We start from the raw sequence: 25579 nt of genomic DNA, 5'->3' as shown, positions 1-25579 counted from the left end.
TCAATTAATAGGACTTCTAAACAGATATGAAGGTGTGTTCTATAAGGGAGGAGAGCTGCCTATTGTTAGAGTGGGTGTGGAGCACACCATAAGGCTGAAAGAGGACAGCTCACCAGTAGTGAGTAAGCCGAGGAGGTTGTCAAAAGAGTTAGCCGATGAAGTCCGGGAACACGTCGATGAGCTACTCAAACAAGGAGTAGTCAGGGAATCTAACAGCCAATGGGTATCACCCATAGTGTGTGCACGCAAGAAAGACGGGAGCCTGAGGATGGCGATTGATTATCGGATAACCAATGAGAAGTCAAATACAGCGACTTTACATCCAATACCGCTCATTGATGATCTTTTGGACAGGCTGGGGAAGGCTAAGTACTTTGCAGTCCTTGATGCAAAGTCGGGATACCACCAGTTACCACTACGAAAGGAAGATTCGGAGACAACGGCATTTGTAGTACCATGGGGGCATTATGAGTTTGCAGGAAGAACCCCGTTTGGTTTGAAAGGTGCGGGATATTCGTTCCAAAGGATGATGTCAGTGATCTTGGGGAGTTCAAACTTCGTCGATGCACTGTGCTATTTGGACGACATCCTAGTCTGGGGGAAACTTGGGAGGTATTCATGAAACGGCTCAAGAAGGTGCTGGAAAAGGTGAAGGATGCAGGCCTGGCCTTGGCATCGAAGAAGTGCCAGTTTGGAGTCAGGGAAGTCAGTTACTTGGGATGCACCATCAAAGAAGGCATGGTGAAGATAAACGAACAGAGAGTGCAGCAACTGAGGAGCATAGAGCGCCCTCATAATGTACGAGAGCTCAGAAGGGCTTTATGTGCGTTTGGCTACGTGCAAAGGTGGCTACCAGGATTGTCACAGATTGCCAGGCCATTGTATAATGCGATCACGGACCAGCCGTATGCCCGGCTGAAGTGGACGGAGGAAATGAATGAATCATTTTCAACAATAAAGAAATTGATTGCGGACGCAGTGTCGTTGAGTTTGCCCGACATGGATAAGCCATTCACCTTAGTAACAGACTGTAGTCAAATGGCAGCGGGAGCCATGCTGGCACAGAGGTGCATGGAAGCACCGGATACCCTGAAGCCTGTGGCATTCTACCACCACGCGTTATCCGAAGCAGAACAGGGATACTCAGCTACCGAGAAGGAGTTGTTGGCGATGGTTAAGGCGGTAGTGAAGTTCAGAGTGTATCTAGGCAAGCAGTTCAACCTGATTACGGACCACCAAGCACTGAGTTGGCTCCGTTCACTTGAACCGGAGAATGAGACGGGGAGAAGGGGACGTTGGTTAGACCTGATTCAGCAGTTTGACATGAAAGTCACTCATAAGAAAGGGAAAAGCCCAGAGATGAGAATAGCTGATTACCTTTCACGGGTCAAATGTGACGGAAATGTAGCTGTGAAAGACCGTAGCGAAGTGTTTGTCGTGATGACCGCTGGAGGCGAGGAGGCGATAACTGTCAGTCGAGAACAGATCCTGAGCGAGCAGAGCAATGACGCAGCAGTACAAACGATGCGTTAGGCGGTTTTGAAAGGAACAGATCTGAACCCCGGGAATAGCGAATCAGAATCGTGGAGGAAGCCCAGCGGGAGCAACGATGAGGAAGTCAAAGCGATGTGGAAGCATAGGGACAGGATTTTCATCGACTCAGAGGGGATATTAAGATTACGGTTCAACGGGGGAAAGAAGCGGGAAAGCAACCCTTTCGGAACAGCGGAAAAGAACAGGATAATAGTTCCTAAGACGTACAGGGACAAAATTATGAATCTTGTTCATAGGAGTGCTACAGCGGCTCATATGGGGAACACACGCACCTGGAAGAGGGCACGAGATAACTTTTGGTGGCCGAACATGAGGCAAGACATAGAACAATACGTTCAGGCATGTGAAGAGTGTGGTCTGAACAAACACGTCAACAACCCGAACAAGGCGCCAGTGTCCAAGACGAGTATACCCGGAAAACCTCTGGAGGAGATGATGCTTGATTTTCTTGGTCCATTCCAGACAGCGAGGGAGCATCCATACAGGTACGTCCTCCAAATGCAAGATGTGTTTAGTCGATTCATAATCTTTGTACCGAGCATTGATGCAAGAGCAAAAACGGCAGCAGATGCAGTGGTCGAAAGATGGATAAGTCTTTTCGGGATCCCGGAAAAGATGAGATCGGATAGAGGTCCACATTTTATTGCAGAGGTGTTCGAGGAACTGTGTAAAAGAGTGGGTATCAGACACAAGTTGGGTTCACCGGGACACCCCCAGAGCCAGGGGCAAGTAGAGAGGCAGAACCAGTTAATGAACCAGATCAGATGCCTTTGCGAGAACGATGGGGAGAAGTGGCCGGAGGCCTTATACCTGGTACAAGGGAGCCACAACAACTCGATCAACGCTACAACAGGTTTTACTCCAGCTAGGCTTTTGTTTGGCAGGGATTTTAACCGACCAGACGACATGATTGCTCAGGAGAGGGATAAGTTGAAGAAGCCCGGAACAACTGTATTGGAGGAGAGGGACGAAGAATGCAGACTTTTGACTGAGCAAGCACGAACAAACCTGGTCGAATATCAAGAGGAGAGAGTGGAATCAGCAGAGAAAGAAGGACCCTGCAAAACCCCGTACGAAGTAGGCGACTTGGTGCGTTATAGGCTCACGGATGAAGCAAGGAGCAATAAAGGTGGGAAGACATCACCCCGCTACTCGGAGCCGTACAGAGTAACAGTGATCAAGGGTGACGGATATACTTACACGATGGAGCCAGTGGATAAGGACAGTAGAGGCACGCGTAAAGATAGACGGTTCAACTACTTGAAAACGCACAAGAGAGTAGTGAGCAGTGAGGTGGCTCCGGAGCCGGACAGCCCTACGATGACACAACCCCAGCGAGATGAACTACACCCTCAAGTGAACGACGGTGTTTCGGAGGTCATGTAACCGGTAGCTCCACCTGATGCGGCGCTAACCGTTCGGAGATCCGGGAGGACTAGGAATCCAGTGAGGTTACTGCAGGCGGACGGGAAGAAGAAGCGGTACGAAGATGCAGAGGCCAGCGGACAACCAGACGCAGATGAGGATTGATGGAATTTGGGGTATTTCAGAGGGTAATAGGACATTTGGGACATGATAGAAATGATACAAATATGTTATACTATTTATCATGACTATTGGATTAATATGATACATAACGATATTATATTATACATGACAGTCAATTCATGACCGTCATTTTGTTATAAGGACACGTTCATTTGAGTTTGAGGATATTGGTAAACAAAAATAATAGCGTTTTTGACGATAGTGGCTTAATTTTGACATCTATTAAGCTAGCACGTTCAGAAGTTCTGAACATTAGCCACGTAACCCATACTCCCATATGCACCGCTCAGAAAGAAAATCTATTGTTGTTAGGCACTATAATGTTTCAAATGTCACATTTTGTGTGACTTAGTTAACTGCATTTGTCTAATTATCATTCCTTGGTCTGAAATATAGTAAATTAGGTCAATCTAACAATTATGATACAACATTGGTTAATGGGCACGGATCGAACGGTTACAAGGCAATATTTAGGTAACTTTGTCACACTCATGATACCATACCTCTATTCTACTGTGAGGTGTCCTAAAAACCCTTTCAACTCATTATTTGATGGTTGCTCTACCAATCCTAGCCCTAAAATATGTTGTTTTGAATATTTAGCTTATACAGGCACTTGGTTATTGGGAAATGAGGTTAATTCTGTCACAATATATGAAATTTAAAATTTTGGGCGAATTATTTATATCTAATTTTGGTTTGAAAGGCGGGAAAATTTTATATGATGACAATGTAGTTGATGCAAGTTAAGATCAGTTGATGTTTACATTGTCACAAAAAATTATACGAAATCGTAAATAGATTAAAAACAATGATTATAGAATGAAATAGTCTCTAATAATAACTCTTATAATAACTGATGTGACAAAGTAAACATGTCTTGCCCCTATTTTGAAGATCTATATTCTATACCTCTATTAGAATATTGTCCAGAACATCAGAGCTTAAGTTTAACAATTTTAGGTTAAATTTGTCAAAGTCACTAAAAATGTGACAAAATTAACTTTTCATGCCCCAAAAATTTCAAGATAGTGTGTAAAAATTAGCATAGGCTGCTATATTACCTATATAAATCAATCCAAACTACAAAAAAATATATGTTAATTTGATGAAGATTACCTAACTCTTATAATAACTGATGTGACAAAGTAAACATGTCTTGCCCCTAGATTTAGATTAATTTGTCAAAGACATTGAAAATGTGACAAAATTAACTTTTTCTGCCCCAACAGTATCAAGATAGTGTGTTAAAATTGGCATAGGATTTATTACAGGTATATTAAAGTATTAATCGATCCAAACTACGAAAAATATCTTTTAATCTGATGACGATTACCTAACTCTTATAATAACTGATGTGACAAAGTAAACATGTCTTGCCCCTATTTTGAAGAACTATACCTCTATTAGAATACCATGTAACCTTATCATCAAAAAAATTTCGATAAACTAGTTATTTTGCCAGCAAGGAGCTAACAGAGTTATAATAATTTTTTGTGACGAAATTACCCTATTTTTGACCATGTAGCGGTAGTTTAATTGTGACACTGTTAACATATTACCACCTGATAATGATTTATGTGACTGGTGCATGGTACTAGCAGTGTTGTTTGATCCATAGTACGTATAATATAAGGGGTTTAAGCTGGTATACCATTATTTGTTCAATTTCACACATGTTCAGATATCATCAAGATTATGTGACAAAATAAGCTTGGTTGTGCCTTCTGTGTTTTAATTCCTTACGACTATATGATATAATAACAATTCCCAGCACTTCCAGGCCATCAAATAAACTTACACTACTCAGCATTGCTTATCAGGGTGCCCTAAACATTCATCACATATTTTCTTTAATGTGTGACAGAGTAAACCTGAATGCACCATATAACGAAAAAAGTCGTCAAATATGTAGGTAATGGTCATATGTACCCATCCAATCAACTGGACACTCAAAAATTTGGTCAAAAACGGCAGCAAGGGGTTCATATTTACTCCGTCACATGTTTATAGTGTGACAATGTAACCATTTCCGTGCCGGCCGTATTTAAGCGATATCTTATCACCTGATTAAGATATCGTTATGTGACAAAGTTAGCCTAGAGGATGAGACGATTATCCTAACCATCAAGGGTTTAAGTAATTCAATAGTGTGACAAAGTCAACTACACTGTGCCTTTTAATAGGGTCACTTATATTTACCAATATCCTCAAACTCAAATGAACGTGTCCATAACGCGAGGAACGGACATTATTATTATCATGAGGGACATTATTTACATGATTAATAATATATTATTGACAATGAGAATCTTGTTATAACGTGATGAACAGACATTATTATTATCATGAGGGACGTTATTTACATGATTAATAATATTTTATTGACGATAAGAATCTTGCTATAACGTGATGAACGGACACTATTATTATCATGAGGGACATTATTTACATGAATAATAATATTTTATCACGTACTGGACTTTTACCCCAATGTCAATATCCAGCTTATTGATTGGGAAGGATGAAAAGGATACGCAGATAGATAACGATTCAAATAAGTATCATTTGGAAAGACGTCTAGTAACATACATTGGAAGATAACGTGGAATCTGAGATATGAGGAGTGTTATGATTGTTACTAACGATGTTACTTATCTTAGCATGGAGCTTTAGCTCACTCTTATTACAAAGGTAAGAGCAAGTCATTTCATTGTCACACTCATGATACCATACCTCTATTCTACTGTGAGGTGTCCTAAAAACCCTTTCAACTCATTATTTTATGGTTGCTCTACCAAACATAGCCCTAAAATATGTTGTTTTGAATAGTTAGCTAATACAGGCACTTGGTTATTGGGAAATGAGGTTAATTCTGTCACAATATATGAAATTTAAAATTTTGGGCGAATAATTTATATCTGATTTTGGTTTGAAAGGCGGGAAAATTTTATATGATGACAATGTAGTTGATGCAAGTTAAGATCAGTTGATGTTTACATTGTCACAAAAAATTATACGAAATCGTAAATAGATTAAAAACAATCATTATAGAATGAAATAGTCTCTTATAATAACTCTTATAATAACTGATGTGACAAAGTAAACATGTCTTGCCCCCATTTTGAAGATCTATATTCTATACCTCTATTAGAATATTGTCCAGAACATCAGAGCTTAAGTTTAACAATTTTAGGTTAAATTTGTCAAAGTCACTAAAAATGTGACAAAATTAACTTTTCATGCCCCAACAATTTCAAGATAGTGTGTAAAAATTAGCATAGGCTGCTTTATTACCTATATAAATCAATCCAAACTACAAAAATTATATGTTAATGTGATGACGATTACCTAACTCTTATAATAACTGATGTGACAAAGTAAACATGTCTTGCCCCTATTTTTTCCTTTTCACCCTTTTGAAAAAAGGCAATAGTGAAAGGTTACGAATGGAGGTTTTTGCAGAAAAACGTGGATTTTGGAGATTGCCGTAGGTGGGTCTGAATATGTCGTCAGTCCTTCCTTACTTCCGTTAGTAACCATGTCAACAAGCCGCGCGCATGCGAGAGGATTGCTTGCGGAGATGTGATGTATAGATAGCCTGTGATCTATGAATGCGCGGCGCAACAGTGTTTTAATGTATACGATGTAATGTATAATATTAGGTTATAAGCCCAATTTGTACGTGGCACGCGTAGTGTATTGATGTGTACACGAGTATAGTTTACCTTTGCTTACAATTTAAGTTATTTGCTTTACAAGTTAAGTTCTTTGGCAATTGAACTAAATTTCAAGTGTTTCCTGTACTTAATGCATAATTTATCAATATTATTATCATGAAGATTGAAGTGAGCTGATTGGAGCTTATACTTAAATTTATAGTAAATGTGAAATGGAAATCTAGCGTCCGCCAAAACGAAACAACGGGCGCAATTCTTGTTAGAATTCAACATTCTTTCAGAAACGATTGGAAGAATATTGTCCAGAACATAAGAACTCAATTTTTAAAATTTAGATTTATTTGTCAAAGACATTGAAAATGTGACAAAATTAACTTTCCCTGCCCCAACAGTATCAAGATAGTGTGTTAAAATTGGCATAGGATTTATTACAGGTATATTAAAGTATTAATCGATCCAAACTACGAAAAATATCTTTTAGAGAGAGATTACCTAACTCTTATAATAACTGATGTGACAAAGTAAACATGTCTTGCCCCTATTTTGAAGAACTATACCTCTATTAGAATACTATGTAACTTTATCATCAACAAAATTTCGATAAACTAGTTATTTTGGCAGCAAGGAGCTAACAGAGTTATAATAATTTGTTTGTGACGAAATTACCCTATTTTTGACCATGTAGCGGTAGTTTAATTGTGACACTGTTAACATATTACCACCTGATAATGATTTATGTGACTGGTGCACAGTGCATGGTACTAGCAGTGTTGTTTGATCCATAGTACGTATAATATAAGGGGTTTAAGCTGGTATATCATTATTTGTTCAATTTCACACATGTTCAGATATTATCAAGATTATGTGACAAAGTAAGCTTGGTTGTGCCTTCTGTGTTTTAATTCCTTACGACTATATGATATAATAACAATTCCCAGCACTTCCAGGCCATCAAATAAACTTACACTACTCAGCATTGCTTATCAGGGTGCCCTAAACATTCATCACATATTTTCTTTAATGTGTGACAGAGTAAACCTGAATGCACCATCTAACGAAAAAAGTCGTCAAATATGTAGGTAATGGTCATATGTACCCATCCAATCAACTGGACACTCAAAAATTTGGTCAAAAACGGCAGCAAGGGGTCCATATTTACTCCGTCACATTTTTATAGTGTGACAATGTAACCATTTCCGTGCCGGCCGTATTTAAGCGATATCTTATCACCTGATTAAGATATCGTTATGTGACAAAGTTAGCCTAGAGGATGAGACGATTATCCTAACCATCAAGGGTTTAAGTAATTTCATAGTGTGACAAAGTCACCTACACTGTGCCTTTTAATAGGGTCACTTATATTTACCAATATCCTCAAACTCAAATGAACGTGTCCTTATGGATAAAATAAACAGTTTTAATCTCTCGAGGCATACGACCCATTTTAAAGAACACATACTTGGGGAGCATTGATTCTAGAAGGTCATCAGTCTTCTTTTTCTCCACTTGTAATTGAGCAGTTCTCTCTTCCACCAACTCCTCTAAATTTGTTGCGTACTTTTCCATTCTTCCCAGTAGATTCTCTACAATTCCTCCAGACCTGAGTTTAGTTAGGTTTTTACTGGCAGGTGTGTTACAAGGACAAGTATATAGTAACTATTCAAGATAGTAAAGAATTAATTGAACGGGAAAATAGTTGAAAACCCCGCTTTGGAAGACTTACGCGTCCACCCTGATGGATCTCAGGATTGATCTGATAGTCTGGAAGTTGGGTCGCTCTAAAGGCTCCTCAGTCCAGGCGTCTCTAGCCATCGAAATAATCCGAGTAACTTTAGAATCACTAGAGAAGGGGAACTCTGGGCGGTAAGGGATCTGACTTGCAGTCTTGGTTACCAGGTTTATAACCTCCGTAGCAGTCAGATCGCATCTCATGTCAGAGAGACCGAACGGTCCTTCTCTCACGAGAATCTCGTGGACAACTATTCCAAAGCTGTACATGTCACCTTCTTTAGTCCCCTTGCAAGGAATGCACTGCATTCTAAGCAGCTCCGGTGCTCTGTAGACGAGACCTGATAAAACATTAGGTTCAATTTGTTATTAAGGAAAAATAAACTTTACATTTCCAATTTTCCACTCATACTTCTTGAACACTCATTCCTGAACAACTTCAGTCAAGATGCTACTCACGTTCATTCCTTGCCTCTTCCGTGGCCCTGTTCAGCCGCTCCATATCACTCATGAAGATAGATCTACTAAAGTCAGATATCTTGAGGGAGAAGTGGTTGTTGATGATGCAGTTTGACGATTTTAGGTATCCGTGACTCTCGATAACAGACGCCTGCAGGAAGCGCATCCCCTGGAAAGGTAAGCCAAGTTATTAAATTGCCAACCTGAAATAAAATCTTTAAAAACAAAGCATACTCGTGAGAGAGGGAATAGAGATTTCTAAATCGTTCTTTGATAAACAATAATCTTTCCTTAGGATACACAAATCTGACTGAATCTCAGTTTTGAATGTTATGTAAGCATAGTGAGATTTAAGCGTGTCTACATTCACTGTTGTGTCAGTCTTGCTGAGTGTACTGTTTAGTGTTAAGAAGCTTTTCCGGTTGTTTATGTTGTCCAGATGGATATTCATTATCCATTATCCGTTAATTATACTGGGAGCCAGGAGCCTGTTTATATCACATAACATGAATTACCTTTGATAGAAAACCAGGTTTCCAAATTCAACTTTTTTGTTCCTGATATATCACAAACACTAAAATATAAACTAAATAGCTTTTTCCAATAGCTCTCAGTAGTGAAGGACCCTCTAAGTTGTCATGGCCGATACTGACACGGCTGTGACAGAAGCAGCTGGAACGACCACAGAAGTGGCAGTGGAAGATACAGCAGACGATGCATCAGCAGAAGAGGATGAGACCGTCAATAGTGCTGCCGGAGAGAGTGAGGACACTTTAGGAGCACAGATTACTCTCATGCTGGAGGAAAATGATGAAGATGACACCAAGTCGGTCAAGTCCGAGACGAAGTCTACGAAAAGCTTCAAATCCCTGAAAGGTTCGATTGCGGGAAGCCTGCGAAGGTTTTCAATGGGCTCCAAAGTTTCAGGACTGAACTGGAGGAGCAGCCAGTTCTCAGTTAACACTCGGACAACTGACGATTACATGGACCCTGTACAGAGACGCTCCAGGAAGACTATTGGAAAGATTGTGGTTAGAGAGGAACACACCGAGTGGATAAAGGATGAGATCTTAACTGATATCCGGGAAACTAAAATTCAGCTGGCCAGTTTAACCTACTTTACTGATGATCATCCAGACTTCCCGGGGCAACCCTTCAGCAATATGATGGACCAGATTTGGATAGAGATGCAGCTGATGGCGGAATATATCGACGGAATTAATGATAGGATTGAGAGATTGGGATATTCTCCATCACCTGAACTTTCTCCAAGCCCAGAGAGACTGCCGACTCCTAACTTTCTACAGAGCTTTTTCTGTTGGCATCGATATATCGCTAGTGAATCCGAGGAGGAGGGGGAGGAGGAGGGGGAGGATGAGAAGGTTGCGCCCGAAATGGTTGAGCCCGAAAGGTTGAATCAGTAATGCAATGAGTAAATTCGAGGAATAAGATGAATCCTTGCCCTTATTACTAAGCTGTTGATATGAAAAGTTTGATACAATTGCATGCCAGACGGAACATTGGCAGAATTCGTCTGTAAAACAGTGAGGGAAGTTCATAATCGCAGTCTCAGCAGTGAAGACTTCTTTATTATCAAGGAACATAGAAGCTTGGACTCATTTGAGCACGACATATGAACAATTATAAAATTAAAATGAAATTAATGCAGATTCGAAAATGTTTATTTTATATGGTTTTTAGAAGAAATGTAATTTCATTTAGTGGATTGTAGTCCTGTTACTAGTACCTAACTATTAATAACTATTACTAAAATATTACCTTTGCTAGATCGTTTATCAAACTGAACTTTAACATATCATCCAACTTGACATCGTCGTTTTCCAATAAATCCTGAAATAATTACTCATTGACAAATATTTATCTCAATTTGAATACTATAAAAATAAAAACCACCTTCAATACCTCGCACATGACAGAGTGTTAAAGGAAGGGTTAACAAATACCAAATCACCTGTAGAGACCCCTTGCTGCAGTACTCAGTAACCAGAAAGCAAATGTCATTATCGATCGTACAGCCGTAAACAGTCAGCAGGTTTTCGTTTCTCATTTCTTTCAACTAGGATCAATAGAGCTTTGAGAAATACAAGTTGTTACATGGCAACAGGAATTGTGCAATAGATATTATCAAGTCATATTCCTTTGAGAGTATTTCCTTCTGTGTAGTATCTATAAAGAATATTTATTGTAGACTAAAAGGTATGCTAGTGATGAGTGGAGTCTTCTACTTCGTCCTTTATTCACATCTCTTAGAGTTAAATAAACTTACGTTTTTCATCTCGATCATTAGAGCCCGATTGATGGTCATGTACTGAGGAAGAACAGTCTTCAGGGCCACAATTTTGTTCTGGTACTGAGCCCGTTTTGAGAAGAACTGGTAACTTTTCTTCTTTAGGTTTGCAGACGGATTACTTGACTGAAAACAAAGCTTTAGAGTACAATTTCTGAGATAAATAAACAGCTGTAATTTTTAACCAAAGGTAGCTACTAACACACATAATTTCTAAAAAGGTACAAGTAGAACACAAAGAATAAAGATTTATGATAAAGATACAAAGATACAGTCAAACGCTCCCCCCGCCCCCTCCCACCCCCTTAAGATACCAGATGTAGTACACACGAGATCAGGAAAATAGAGGAAAGGTGCTTACTACAGTAGAGGAACGAGAACCGACCATGGACGAGCGTCTTGATCCGAAGACAGATGACCCCAGAGGGTCTCGACCAACATCTCGTATCTCAATTGGGGGTATCCTCCATGACATGGAAGCCAGAGCAGCCTCGAACTTTGCTTTCCTGGACGATGATGACTGATAAAAACGCATAATAATTGTATGATCCACATATAAATGAACCTCCAGCTCCCCCATCTTGACTATCGTGAACACTGAACAGTCTACTAATTGTAAAACCAACAGTTATTGTTAAAATCATCTTAAAACAGCCGCACCTGTACATGTAAGTCATAACAGCAAGACCAAGGACCAGGACAGCAAGTGCACCTGCTCCAGCAGATATCCCTATCACCATTCTGTTATCTGGAGGTGATTGACAGAGGGATTAGGGTTAATAATTGTAATTCCGGGACTTTAAACCACATTTTTAACCATGACTCACATCAAACACAGATTAAGATTAGAAGAATATGCTTCACATCGAATTTCTTAGACTTGTTTGAGTAGCTGGTTCACAATGGAAAATTTACAATAAATAAAGTTGATTGGGAATATTATTTACCGCATTTCTCTCCATTGAAACCACATTCAGGCTCAGCCAGCGGTGCAGATTTCCCATTGTTAGGCCATGCTATGTCCTCCTCATCGACCAAGACTTCATATTTCTCGTGTGCGTACTTTCCTATTTTCTGTAGATAAATCAAAATTAGTTATCCTCCGTGTATAATAAATGTTACGATTAGTTATTTTCTCTCGTCATACATTATGTAAGAAGAAAGATAAAATGATAAAACCACTCACCTGCCATTGGCCGGCCTTATTAAGATGCCAAAACAGGAAAGTGTTGACGCGATCTCCCGCCTCATCCAGCTCTATTGGGCCAGTAATGGGTTCGATATCGTTGAAGTCGTCCTCTAGGGTAAACAAATCAGTCACACACAAAATAAAGACAGGTGCCCAACTGCTTGTGTTTCGCCAAAATCAAGTTAATTTAATTGTACCAATAATTCGGACCAACAGTAGTATTCATTGTTTTTTAAGTTTTTAGAACAAATTAATCCAAATCATACTTGTGAATGTTCTGTTGTAAAGTTTACCAACATCCAGCGTTTTGGCTGACTCGTTGTAGTGATTGTTCATGGCGTAGGCCCACAACAAGACAGCGTCGTGGTAGTTGGCTGCGTAGAGCGGTACCTGTGCGGAGTGAATATTTGATGTTTGAACTTGGTAGCACACTGTTTGCGGTTCGTTATTATTATAAACATTAATTCAGTAGGTACAGAGACGAATATTTGTGCGGCGGTCAATTAATTTTCCAGTAACTTACCGCTCTATCCTTGAAATCGTAATTAAACGGCTCCTTCTTCGCTTGCTCTTTAACAGCCGCTGTAAAGTTATCAAAGTTCTTCGTGTCTATGTCTGCTGTCACTATAAACGCTGACTGAGGCATGAGGTATTAATGCAAAAGTTGGTTAAAGAGATATCGTACTCTGCTACAGCAGCTTGAGATCATCAGTCATGACTCATGATCCAGAAATATTGAAGTAAGAATTACGTAATATGTGTGCAGTTTTACCTGGAAGGCTTTCTTAGCATCCTCGTCACGGGAAGCTTGACCCTCGTCCCAGTACAAATTGCTGTATGCTGGATCCGCTTTCCAGGAATAGAGAGGAAAGTAGTTGGTAGGAATAATGATGAACGCGTACTCATTTGACTGGGTCATACCTGATCAGTATTAAGACGATCATGCCCGAGAAGACGAAAGTTTTTAAAAACATACCTTTTCACCCAACCTTGCACGCAACAGAACATGACATTTGTTTTACCTGCATCATAAGCCTGGAGCATCATATCTCGCACCATCTGCTGACTCCCAAAGAGCAGTACAACTGAAAAAGTTTCCGAGTAACTAATATGAATTAATATCTTTCACAGTCACAAATGAAACCTTGAAAAACTATTATTGAAAGTGATCATTATAATTCCTTAGTTCTCAGAGAAATTTTCGTTCCAAAATTTGGAGACATACAAAGTTGTGAAATGGATATTTTTATCCATCTTTCCTGCTAAAATCAAAATTGAATTGTTTTAAGCATTTTAAAACCGATTTCAACGACTCAGATCCTTCATAAAATGGAGAATTTTAAATCCACAAACCCTCCCAATTCCCATGTCAGAATTGAAGAGCTCAAAAATAATCAGCTGATTTTATACATTTTAAAAAAAGATACTAGGGACAACAGTATTCGTGTTGCATGTCATAAATCAAAATAACAGAAAGGACGTAAACCCACAAAGATGAAGCAAGAGTCCAAAGCGTTTCCATTTTAAAATCCAAATAGCTTCCATACTTACTTCGAGACGACATCTTAATAGAGTTAACGGTATCTCCTTTAAAGTATGTATCTGAAAACTCAACAGATTGATTTAACCTGCTATCATATCCATAATCATCGATGGTATTGTTTGATTGTTCAGGGTAAGAAAAGGGCATGTACTGTAGCTCTATCAATTTTGAGTGCCCGACAAGATTCATCCCAGTAAAAAGATTTTTAGCCATGTAATGGGACTGATACACTTCTGTTATTAGGGTCAGTTTATATTCCCATTTGAAATGCTTCAAAAAATTTTCGAGAATGTCATGACCAGCTGAAATTAGCCGGATGGCGTTAGTCCATCCCTTCGTCAGCTTCTGTTGCCCTTGGGGAATGGTACTGTCATCAAGGGGCAAGGTGGTGTACACGTACATGATCTGGTTGAGAAAGGAGTAAAGAACAGTCGTTTTAGTTGCTAGATCTTTGTGTGACCCGATGATGAGCCTGGGGAAGCGATTGCTGTCTTGAAGTCTTTCTAAACATCGGCTAGATTTCCATTCATCTCCACATTCGATGTTTTTACATAAATTCAACCTGCCTCCCGCTTTCTTTCTGTCCCATTCTGTCATATTTATATCCGCTGATGTAAGGAGTTTCAAATTCTCCCCGTATTTGTTGTCTTGGAATTTTTCATAGACTTTTTCAAGGGCCACATAACTTGCGGGGCCGCATTCTGCACCCAGGAATGAAGGATTTTCATTGAAAAGGTATTTTGTGTCGATCCAATCCGGTTTGTATAAGTCCAGAAAGCCATATTCTTCTGTTGATGCAGTAACGACTATGATGATCCAAACAAGATGTAAAAATGTTGCAAAGATAAACATAGTCCCAACCTGGTGATGAATGGGTGGTCATTTCTATTCAACGAATGAAAACATTTAATTGTGGGAGAAACATGTTTAATAATTACTTTGTATCCCAGATTAAAAAGATACTAATTTCACATACGAAGCGAGTAAATGAAGTCAAACTGCAATATCTTACGAAGTGATATATTAATTTCACACTTTACGTCTCCCTCCCTTCCCACATAATTGTGACAAAAACAACCATGCACACAGATCGATAACGAAAAAGGATGGGTGTGATACGAAAGAAATATTATAGAAATCAAAACAATAAAAGTCAGTAGCAAGCCTGTTCTCCAGAATGAAATGTTGGTGCGGTGCCCTGCCACCTGACATCTCAGTGGTCCTATCTTTCTAATCAGATTAACCGCTCTCTGAGAGTGAGATTTACCAATTTACAAGGCTCGTGTAGAAGGGATATGAATTTAGTGTGCTCATTGTAACCATTAAAAACAGTAAGTATCGGAGAACTATCTTATCACTTCAGTCCAAGAGGCGCGCGAGATGTTTGGTACTTTCAGCTGTTTTGATTCTGGTTGGATTTAGGCTACTCTAAAGGATGGGAATCGGATAACTAAGTTAAGGTTGAAATCATGTGATTAATACGAATCTTCCTAAATAAAAGAGTGACTTAAGAGAATACGAAATGAAGAACTAGGGTGATCGTACTTTTCCACTTTCGTGATTGGAAAGTTTGTTTCACACAGAAAGCTGGCAGAGAGGTACATATTAACCCTTAAGTTTCTTGGTCAGGTAGCGCAGTTGGTTAAAACGCCATCTTTGCAAATCGTGAGGTTGCGAGTTTGAATCCCATTGTCTGCCTGGTCGTGGGGTGAGCGTCGTTGACGTTCAGCTAAGGATCCTGAGTGGTCTATGCAGCCCCCGGTCTACTCAGCCGAATACTCGAGAAATCGGGTGTGAGGTTTAAATGAGGAGCTGCACATTGTAGCAAAGTCTCGGGCGAAGAAAGTATGGTACACACTACCTTAATCGTCACTGGCCAAATAAATCCTTCGGCTTCCTGTAATTGGCTGGTTGCACTTGTGTAACAATGTGGCTGTTGGAATACACCGAAGTAAAATAAGTGCCTTGATTTTTTTTTAATTTTTAAATGCACTATTGATACTACTCAAATTGAAAGAACTTGCTTTAGGAGCTAAACATGGCCAAACCAGCAAATGCAATGTGCCAAGATGCAAATGTTGTGAACTTGTCAAAGGCACCCATGAATTCAAAGTGAACGGCAAGAAGGTTAAAGCTTCCCCTGGAAACTACCAGAGTTACAACATCATCTGTTCCAATGTAGTGTCTGTGGAAAGGCTTACGTCGGTCGCACAACTCGCTCTCTACGGGTTAGGATTGAAATGGTGATAAGGTAGATGAAACAAGTGATGAATATAGTTTGGGTTTACATTTGTTGGATCATGGTTTTAGACAAAGGGAAGATTTTAACAAAATTTTTAATGTGTCAATTATTGATAATTCTAGTCCTAAAACTTTGGAAGTCCGTGAACATAAACAATTCAACTACTCAAGACTTTAAAACCTTTGGGAATTAACACTATAAATCCTTCTGGCATTCCCTTACTCCTAACATCTTAATTTTAACTTTATAACCGTTTTAAGAGTGTTCAGATTTTTAAAAGAATTTTGGGTTTTACCAACTTTTTACAATTTCTAGGCCTTATGTCACTGAAGATGACGCCTTGTAACATGTTTGACGATAGCCTGTAGATTGATAGTTTGATCTCAGTATTTACAACAATTCATCTAGTTTGATTGATTCAAAGGGAAACAAATTCCTCTATTGATACTAGTATGAAGGTAATGTCTGTTGAGAAGACATTTTTCTAAAAATGGTGCAATCAACAATCAACATGGCCACTTCATTTAAAGGTCTATATCTTTAAAAAGTAGGCCGTAGCTGATGGGAAAATTCTAAGACATTTTTCTGCTGGGGTCGACTGGGATAAGATATATATTTCATCGCCAACGTAATTTCTAGTCGGAGTAGGTGTTGATTAGAAGGAAAAGAGGCAATGGTATGAATTTACAAAACATGTTGAAACTTAAGAATACACGATTTCTGGGATAAATCACAGCAGGTCATACCGAAATTTATCAATCTGAAGCGCGATACGCTTGTTGCTGATCATTAATTGGACATCAGGGCTGATGGAAAATGCCACACAAGACTTGAAAACTTCTTGAAGCGAGAAATAATACCATTTAGGGCACCGGCCACATACCTGATACTCGACATAAGATAGATAACTTAACAAAATTCACTAAACAAAGAAATACCACAATGATTTAATGGAACGCTGCATCAACCATTAAACTCCAGACAAACTGACGTACTAGTAGCATAATTGAAGATAACCAATCAAAATAGTTTATCTGTCTGTCGGTCTTTTGTATTAGACAACAAAAATGTTGAATTTTATTAGAAAAATGTTGAAATTGCATGCGAAGTTATTGGTACTGACACGACCAGGTGAGGATTGAATACACAACATGTATAACTATAATACCAGAGCGAGTACTCTCCTATCCCCCGCCCGGTAAAACGTTTAACGTTTACGATTTTACCAATTTCACGAAGCATGCCCGGTTGTAACACACAATATTTGTAATTCTACAAACAGAGAAAGCGGCACTAAAAAAGTCATTACACTTACAGGTTTAAAGTATCGGTGGTGACTGGGTATACTTCTAGGGACTAATAACGGGCCCTTGGTTAGAGGGAACTATTACACCGCCTGAACCACCTGCAACCATGTGTTGCAGTCTCTGGACAAAGAGCTGCCAGCAGTTACTCTTGCATGAGTTCTGAGAAAGTATATAGGATGCGCTGATGATAACGATATGCACGATGGTACCTGACTATTTCAATTTAGCTGGACGGAATGGCAATAAATAAGAGCTTAATGTAGCCGTATAATGCGAGGTTATGTGTTATTATGCGACTCAGCCGCCTAATTCTCACGTTTAATTGCCTACATTATTGGGTGTTTAGCTCTCAAGAACTGCTCAGTGAGAGTTAGCAGACCTAATTTTCATCAGACACTCGGTAGGTAACTCACAGCTGTAACACAAAGTTTATAACAACTATCGTCTTCGGCGGATAAGTTTGATTATGTAAGTCAGGACTGTTGTCAAAAATGGCTTAAGTGCTGTAAGTGTAACTACTGACTTTGTTGCAGGGGTATATTAAGTATGGGGAACAAAAAGATATACGCAAACTACAAATTATATTGGTTTCGTGACAGCCGCTTGTAGATTGAAACGTGCTTTTAATTTCATTCTTTGATTGCATTTCAATAGTGAGAAGTACTGGGCGACCTGCGACATATTGGTATGGAGCCTGCAAGGAACCCACCAGTACAACTTTTATTGTTAACAAAAGTTACAGTCACAGATTACATAACGTGAATCGTGAAATAATTTTATCAATACACTATTCACTAACGGGCAATTCTATAACTTCGGTCGAGCAATTGATTACGTAGTCTTCAATCCATAAACTCAAAGAAAGATAGAGGCCCCAAATGATCCGAAATGTAACACATAGCTGCACGGAAAACAGAACAGTCGATCAAAGAGCTCGGTCCACTTGAGGGGAGCACTGGGGACCACAGTTGTTCCCTCATATTGGTACCGCAAAATTAGATTTTTTGGTAAGTATGTATGGGGCTGTGATTGGATTGTAGGCAACTAATTGGGATGAGGCAGCCGGTAAACTTCATCATGGGTACGATTTAGCGGGGTACTTAGTGCATACAGCTGCCCGGCCGAGGGATGGAGCACTACAGATGCATGTTTACTAGTGTCCATTTGATCTTTCGGTCCTGAGAGTTCCATATGTTGAGTGGAAATTGGAAAATAGTAAAGTTAATAAACACGATATGGACGGTGGACATTGGACATAGCACCAGTCCATTGATCGTAATCCCAACAAATCGTAATGTGATACGTAACAACAGAAACTCTCGTATTTTGAAACCGCACAAGTAATGAATGACGACCCTAGGCTTAGCTGTACTACCGTCAAAAAACTTCCGAGATCCACGCATTCTTTACAATAAAACCTAGCAGATGATTAGATTATCAGTAAAGGAGCTCGGACAGGAAAAACAATGCTGACTAATCTAATTTCTAATTCAATCGTGTCAGCTGAATTCTCGAAGATCTTAGTCGAAGAGGAGGCATGGTATTATCAAAGCTCCCACTTCAAGTGGTATGTAAGCATTGTCTCCTCATTATCAGAACAAAGAAGTGATCCTTAGGATAAATCCGGGAGACCTGCTGGTTGGAAAAACGACATAAGTTCACAGTAACCTAGGTCGATTTGCGTAGATTATGCAGAAATGTTTTCATCGCGAGTTCGTGGAGGCTGAACAAAAGAAACAGCATGCTCAGATCGAACTGTTGTCCTGTTTCAACGCTCGTTGGTAGGAAACCAAGAATCCTGTAAAGGTGTCGACAAATAATTTTGTATAAGGTTTCTTAAACTTAATGAATTAATCACGGACTGGATGGTGATCAGTTGTCATGGATCTGATCAAATTCTAAAGCTGAAAAAGTTCAACGACCTGATCAGCTGATAGGCCCGGTACCATTTAGTGCATTTCAATGTAACTCAGTTACATCTTGTCACTCCTCAGTTACTAACTGAGGAGTGACAAGATGCGTGATGCTCTATCAGTACGATAGACACGTTCACACTTTCAGCAAGACTGGCACATTCTCAAAATTAGACCTAATGAAACTGATCGAACAATAGAAATGACTCTCAAAAGCACCGAGCGTGCTCTGACGTGAGACACGGGTGGCTGATCACTGATCAGCATTCAGAGCCCATCATGGCACAGAATTTCACAGTTCAATAGTTTCTAAAGTTCTGTAGTTCAGAATCTGAAGCTAGTTTTCTTCCCGGGAGAGAGTCTATATATACGTTCCAGCTGCATTTTAGAATCCAGGTGTGGGTATTTACTTAACTAACATGAAACATTTTCTGGGGAATTGTCTGGCCAGGATATATAAAATACCCCTTGAAAGTGGGGACGCCGCGTTCTGAGAACTGACAAAATCAAGAATTTTATTAGAATAAAAATAATTTCGCACGGGACATACGCACTAATTAAAATAAAATATTTGCCTCATTTATACCTCATTTATACCTTTACTGTTAGCTGTTGGAATAGTTTTGTCAATTATATGAATCGAATCGCTCCGGTTCATAACCACATACATCTTTAGAATTAAGGACGACAATAGCTAATATATGCACATGACATGTAACAGTAAAGTGTAAACAACTGGTACGAGATGGAGCCCCGAGCCAAGCCACGTTTCCTAAAATCACAATTAGAGCCGTCGAGATCATGGCCACCATTAGTGGCATCTTCGATCTTGACAAAGACGAACATGAACTGCTAAAACCTTTCTTAATTGTAATATTACAACTCTGATATTTAAGACTTGATAATGAGCTTATGACCCTGCCAATTGCCGAACAGCCGGGAAGTTAATGGGAATATGGCGACGATTGGCTTATTTCATTCTTTTGCTCCGCTCCCGAATCAACGGTTCTCATTTCTGTTTGAAGAGAGAGAAAAGAGGTCTGACGCATGCGAGACGTATCAAATCTTCGGCTGCTGCGCTCTCTTTTGAGTTTCCAGGGAAAAATAAAGAAAGTGACATAATTGCTTGTTCCGTTAATTGCAATCGAAGCAGTTTTTTCCCAAAATAAAAACTGTACCATGGTTACCTCATTAATGCCCACTTAAAGGTGTTTAAAATCAGCTGACAAACATTGTGTTCCATCAAAAAGTGGTAGACAAATTTAAGTGGGTAGTCTGTCACTAGTCTCACATACGGGTTCTAATGCTTTCTACCTTACTCATTACAATTAAAAAGTTTTCAACGCGAACCTGTCCCAATATGACAATGTTATATTATAATGCTAAATAATAACACATTAATATTATATTTGAAACCCTCTAAAAGAAACAACCTGTCGTTTCAACTTTCCCTCATATGTTTCCAGAACTATCCTACTCCATTACGACGATATTCACATTGAATATGTCAAGGTATGTCTAGGATCTAGGATACATGCCTAGTAAGGCATGTCTAGGATCTTCTAGTTAGCATGAAGATTGTGGGAAATGAAGAAGATAATATTACAACACGGCGGGATATATCTAGTATATTCCGGTCGGCATTATATAGCATGACGATTTAAAGAGATAAAGGTAATAAGATCACAGAAAGCGGAGACATGCGCGTAGTAAGTCATCAAACTAGACATGCTCTTGATTGCAAGAAATTTGTATGATCACTTAATCGGCAATTATTAAACTATTCAAGCCTTAAAACATAGAACGGAAATGAACCAGTAAAAGACTAAACATGTACTATATTTGATACACGGGGGAACAAGGGGGTCGGGGGAACAGACCGGAACAAGGGGTTGCAAGTTGGTATAAGGGGGAACAATCATGGCACTCTGTCACTACAAAAGCAACAATCTCCACAAGCAATTTAAATTAGCTAGGACCGCGACACAATAGAGCACATTGGTTCACCAGACAGTCGAACAGTAGGGTAGATGTCGTTTTTAAGAGCTGTAAATAGATTCATATTATGATCATCCCCTCGCTTAACTTAAAAGCTCATCATTAACATTTCACTCCATCTCCACGGTGCTCGATGCAATAAAGGGACAGGTTATATAAACCATTGCTCCCCGGGCGCGCTGGAGTCGACCTGGGTTGCTACTCTATTTAATAGCTGCAGAATGGGCTCGTGTTTACCATGGACAGTTCTAACGTATTAAAGTTACAGTACTAACATATTAACAGATCGTTTGAATTGCAGGGTTTATAATTCTCTCAAATTATTGGTAGGTAATGATATTGATAATGGATATGCAGGTGGTCGTGAAAAGTTAGTCTCAGACTGTGCTCGCAACGGTACCTAGTGGCACAATGCCAACAAAAAATACCGTATTTTGATAGTATCCGGTAAACTACAACAAACGGACAATGTGTGCCGATGTAACAAAATGAGTGAGACTCAATGTGACAGTGCTAGTAAGCTATTAGGAGGGAGGTGATGTAGTAGTAGCGTTAGAGGCCGTGACATAGTAACAACTCAAAGTTCAAGTCACGTGTCTGGTATGTTGCTGATCGTGCTGATTGAAATATTAGCAGCGTGTCACAGAGTGTTTTGTTTGTAGATTAAGTATCGTCAATACGACGATTTAGTGTGGATGGGTCCGATTTTTCTCTGGTGATTTGATAAAGGAGTATATGATATAATCTTTACTTTGTTTCTCGTTTGATCCTAACTTTACGTGTGTTTGAGTTGCTTTTTTTCATAGTTTCATTCATTGGACAGTACTCTCCTTTGAATGAAATGCTGGAATCGTGCCAGGTTTCAGACACAGCGATTCGAATACATCAACGGACTCCGTATTTACCATCTCCAATAAAAAGTGAGCATGATGACATACCAGCAGAATGTACGGAGTTTAAAGAACAAATTGACAGTTGCTATGAGGAAATTGTACACTGGAAAAAGAATATTTTTGAGCCCCCAACATGTAAGATAGGGAGGGAATTTGTAAAGGAATTATCTACGTGGCTTGAACATTTTAATATAGGATCAGTTTATCAGTGTTCATCAATCAAAACATTTATTGTCCTTCCTGCTCTGCTTCTGCAAAAGCCATCCGCAAAAAGTAAAAAAGCTGAACATAAAGTCCTGTTGAAAAAACGGTTAGAATTGTGGAGGCAGGGGAATATTTCTGCACTTATGAGGGAAGCAAGAACTATACAACGACAACTAGCGAGGAGCTCTCGGAAGCAAGAAAAGGATTGTGCGAGAACATTTGCCAACCTCATGTTTGAAGGGAAAGTCAGCTCTGCGGTGCGCATGTTGTGTGATAACGATAACAAAGGAATACTAGAAATGTCTACAGAGACTATGGACCAGCTATTGAAGAAGCATCCAGAACCAATGCCTATAGTGGAGAATAGTTTACTTTTTGGACCGATCGAAGAAATAGAAGAATCGTTGTTTTATAATATAGACGAGACAATGGTATTTAGGGCGGCAAAATTTACTAACGGTTCTGCTGGACCATCACAAACTGATGCTGATTTTTTTAGATTCATTTTGACGCATAAGAATTTTAAAGAAGAGGGAAAGAAACTGAGAGATGGGATTGCTAAGTTTGCAAGGTTGATCGCGTCAAAACCGTATAATCCTGATCTGTTGGACTCCTACGTTAACAGTAGACTCATCCCGCTTAACAAGTGCCCAGGGGTGAGGCCAATAGGAATAGGGGAAACTTTTAGACGAATAGTGGGAAAATGTTTGAGTTGGGAATTGAAAACAGCGATCCAAGTTGCTGCTGGACCACTGCAGGTTTGTACAGGACTAAAAAGTGGATCGGAAGCGGCAGTACATTACATGCGGGAGCAATTCGAAACAGAATCTGCAGAAGCAGTGATTTTAGTTGACGCCAGTAACGCTTTTAATTCTGTTAACAGACAAGCTCTCTTACACAACGTGAGAGTACTATGCCCGGAGTTGAGCATGATTGCAATCAACATGTACCGGAAACCATGCCGGCTATTTGTTGGGGGAGCTGAAATCCCGAGTCGGGAGGGTACAACCCAGGGCGATAACCTGGCAATGTCGCTTTTTGCCATTGCAACTCTACCAGTACTACGGAAATTAGAAGATCACGAAAAAGTGGCACAAGTATGGTTAGCAGATGACGCCACAGGAGTGGGTACTCTTCACGCACTTTTAGGATGGTGGAAAGATATCATTGAAGAAGGACTTAAGTATGGCTACTTCGTGAACCAGGAGAAATCTTGCTTAATCCTGAAAAATCCTGAACATTTACATACAGCTCAGGAAATATTTTCCGATTGCAATATAGATATCAGAATAGATGGTCAAAGGCATTTAGGAGCTGTGCTGGGGACGCCTGAATTCAAGGATACCTACATTAACAACCTTGTATGTGAGTGGAGTGATATGCTAAAAAAGTTAGTACAGTTTGCAAAATCACAGCCTCAGGCAGCCTACGCTTGTTTTACGCACGGTGTCCGCCACAAATTTACATATTTTATGAGGACACTAGATATCAGCTCTTATATGGGCCCTCTTGACAAAATAATCACTCATGAGCTTATTCCAACTATATTTGGTTGTCTAGTATCTCCTATACACCGAGAGCTTATGTCATTACCATTAAAGAACGGAGGTATGGGAATGCCACAGTTGGAGTATCTAGCAAAAAGAGATCATGCTGCATCGCTTTTGGTAACCCGGGGACTGGTAAATTCCATGAAAGGAAAATCTCTTGCTACAACTGACACGGAATCGAGAGATGAGCTTCAAGATATGTTAAAACAGCGTGTTTTGGAATATAAAGAACAACAAGAGGAGATACTTAAAAAGGTTGACAAGAAGACTGCAAGGATTTTGGAGCAGATTAGCGAACCAGGGAGCTCAAATTGGCTCTCATGTCTACCACTAAGAAAACATGGTTTCGTTCTAAATAAATCTGAATTTAGGGATTCTATCAGATTGCGATACAACTTAGATCTGGATCGTTTACCTTCACACTGTCCATGTGGAAAAACGTTTGATGTGAACCATTCTCTAAATTGCCATCTTGGTGGCTACATCATTATCAGACACAACGAAATTAGGGATTTTTTAGGAGGCTTGTTGAAGACGGTTTGCTCGGACGTGGAAGTTGAACCTCAGCTTCAAGAACTAGAAGGAGAGCAGTTCACGAGGTCTTCGACACTTACGGGTGACCAGGCGAGACCGGATATAAAAGCTCGTGGTTTCTATAGGGCAGGCCAAGTGGCTTTTTTCGATGTTAAGGTAATTAATCCTAATTCTAATTCCTACCTTCAACATTCGACAAAGAAAGTCATGGAGAATGCCGAGAAACAGAAATCCAGATGTTACAACGAAAGGATTTTAAATGTAGAGCACGGATCATTTGCTCCATTAATCTACTCAGTGACGGGTGGCATGGGACCGCAGGCTAAGACGTTCGAGAAACTACTATGCAATAAACTTGCATATAAACAAAAACAGAATTACAACGATATTATTAATTATTATCGGTGTAAGTTATCTTTTTTAATTAGAAAAATGATTTTATTATGTATTAGAGGATCTAGAAAAACCTCAAATAGAACTGTAGAATTATCTAACATGGATGATTTAGAATTTAACTCTTTCGAATCGAAAGTTAATTAATTTTTTCAGTCCCATGGACTGGTTTTTATTTTTGACAATGATCATGATGATATTCATTATATAATATAACCTGTAATACTATTCTGTATATATCTAATTTCGTTTTCCAAAAAAAAATAAAGGAGTAGAATATTATTATTATCATAGTTTTGTGTATTCGATCTATGACTTCTGTTCAACTACCTACTCGTGACGTTTTATTTTAAAAGATTGATCACGAAGATTCCCGTTACAAATATTCATGTTACGTATGTGATGATAGCTGCTGCTTACTGTCAAAATCATATTGTGTTATAGGTACCTAAAAACTGTAACACTTGAACAGCAGATAGCATTACAATCACGCGAAAAACCCGAAATGACAGTAAATAAACAAATAATAAGCTCTT

General features: G+C 39.3%; 1 protein-coding gene across 7 annotated transcripts in view; it reads right to left on the bottom strand.

The window, feature by feature from the left end:
- Nucleotides 1-25579, bottom strand: part of LOC134812490 (atrial natriuretic peptide receptor 1-like) — a 39180-nt gene that overhangs the window by 6145 nt on the left and 7456 nt on the right. For 2 of the 7 annotated variants that reach the window (XM_063819941.1, XM_063819945.1), the window contains exons 1-15: nt 14018-14890; nt 13489-13551; nt 13239-13387; nt 12990-13103; nt 12733-12856; nt 12464-12576; nt 12225-12351; nt 11938-12025; nt 11639-11783; nt 11257-11403; nt 10942-11046; nt 10749-10820; nt 8970-9138; nt 8506-8851; nt 8242-8382 (exon numbers count right to left, since the gene is read on the bottom strand). In XM_063819941.1, the coding sequence (XP_063676011.1) occupies nt 8242-8382; nt 8506-8851; nt 8970-9138; nt 10749-10820; nt 10942-11046; nt 11257-11403; nt 11639-11783; nt 11938-12025; nt 12225-12351; nt 12464-12576; nt 12733-12856; nt 12990-13103; nt 13239-13387; nt 13489-13551; nt 14018-14861 (2747 nt within the window). In that variant the 5' untranslated portion in view covers nt 14862-14890. Of the gene's footprint in view, nt 1-8138; nt 8383-8505; nt 8852-8969; nt 9139-10748; nt 10821-10941; nt 11047-11256; nt 11404-11638; nt 11784-11937; nt 12026-12224; nt 12352-12463; nt 12577-12732; nt 12857-12989; nt 13104-13238; nt 13388-13488; nt 13552-14017; nt 14891-25579 lie in introns of those variants that run through there. The other 5 variants (XM_063819942.1, XM_063819943.1, XM_063819944.1 and 2 more) reach the window with 5 other exon arrangements.

Source organism: Bolinopsis microptera, chromosome 3 (assembly GCF_026151205.1).
Source record: "Bolinopsis microptera isolate Bmic1 chromosome 3, MBARI_Bmic_1.0, whole genome shotgun sequence".
Classification (NCBI taxonomy): Eukaryota; Metazoa; Ctenophora; class Tentaculata; order Lobata; family Bolinopsidae; genus Bolinopsis; species Bolinopsis microptera.
The sequence above is the reverse complement of the archived record's forward strand: the minus strand, read 5'-3'. Positions and strand labels throughout refer to the sequence as shown.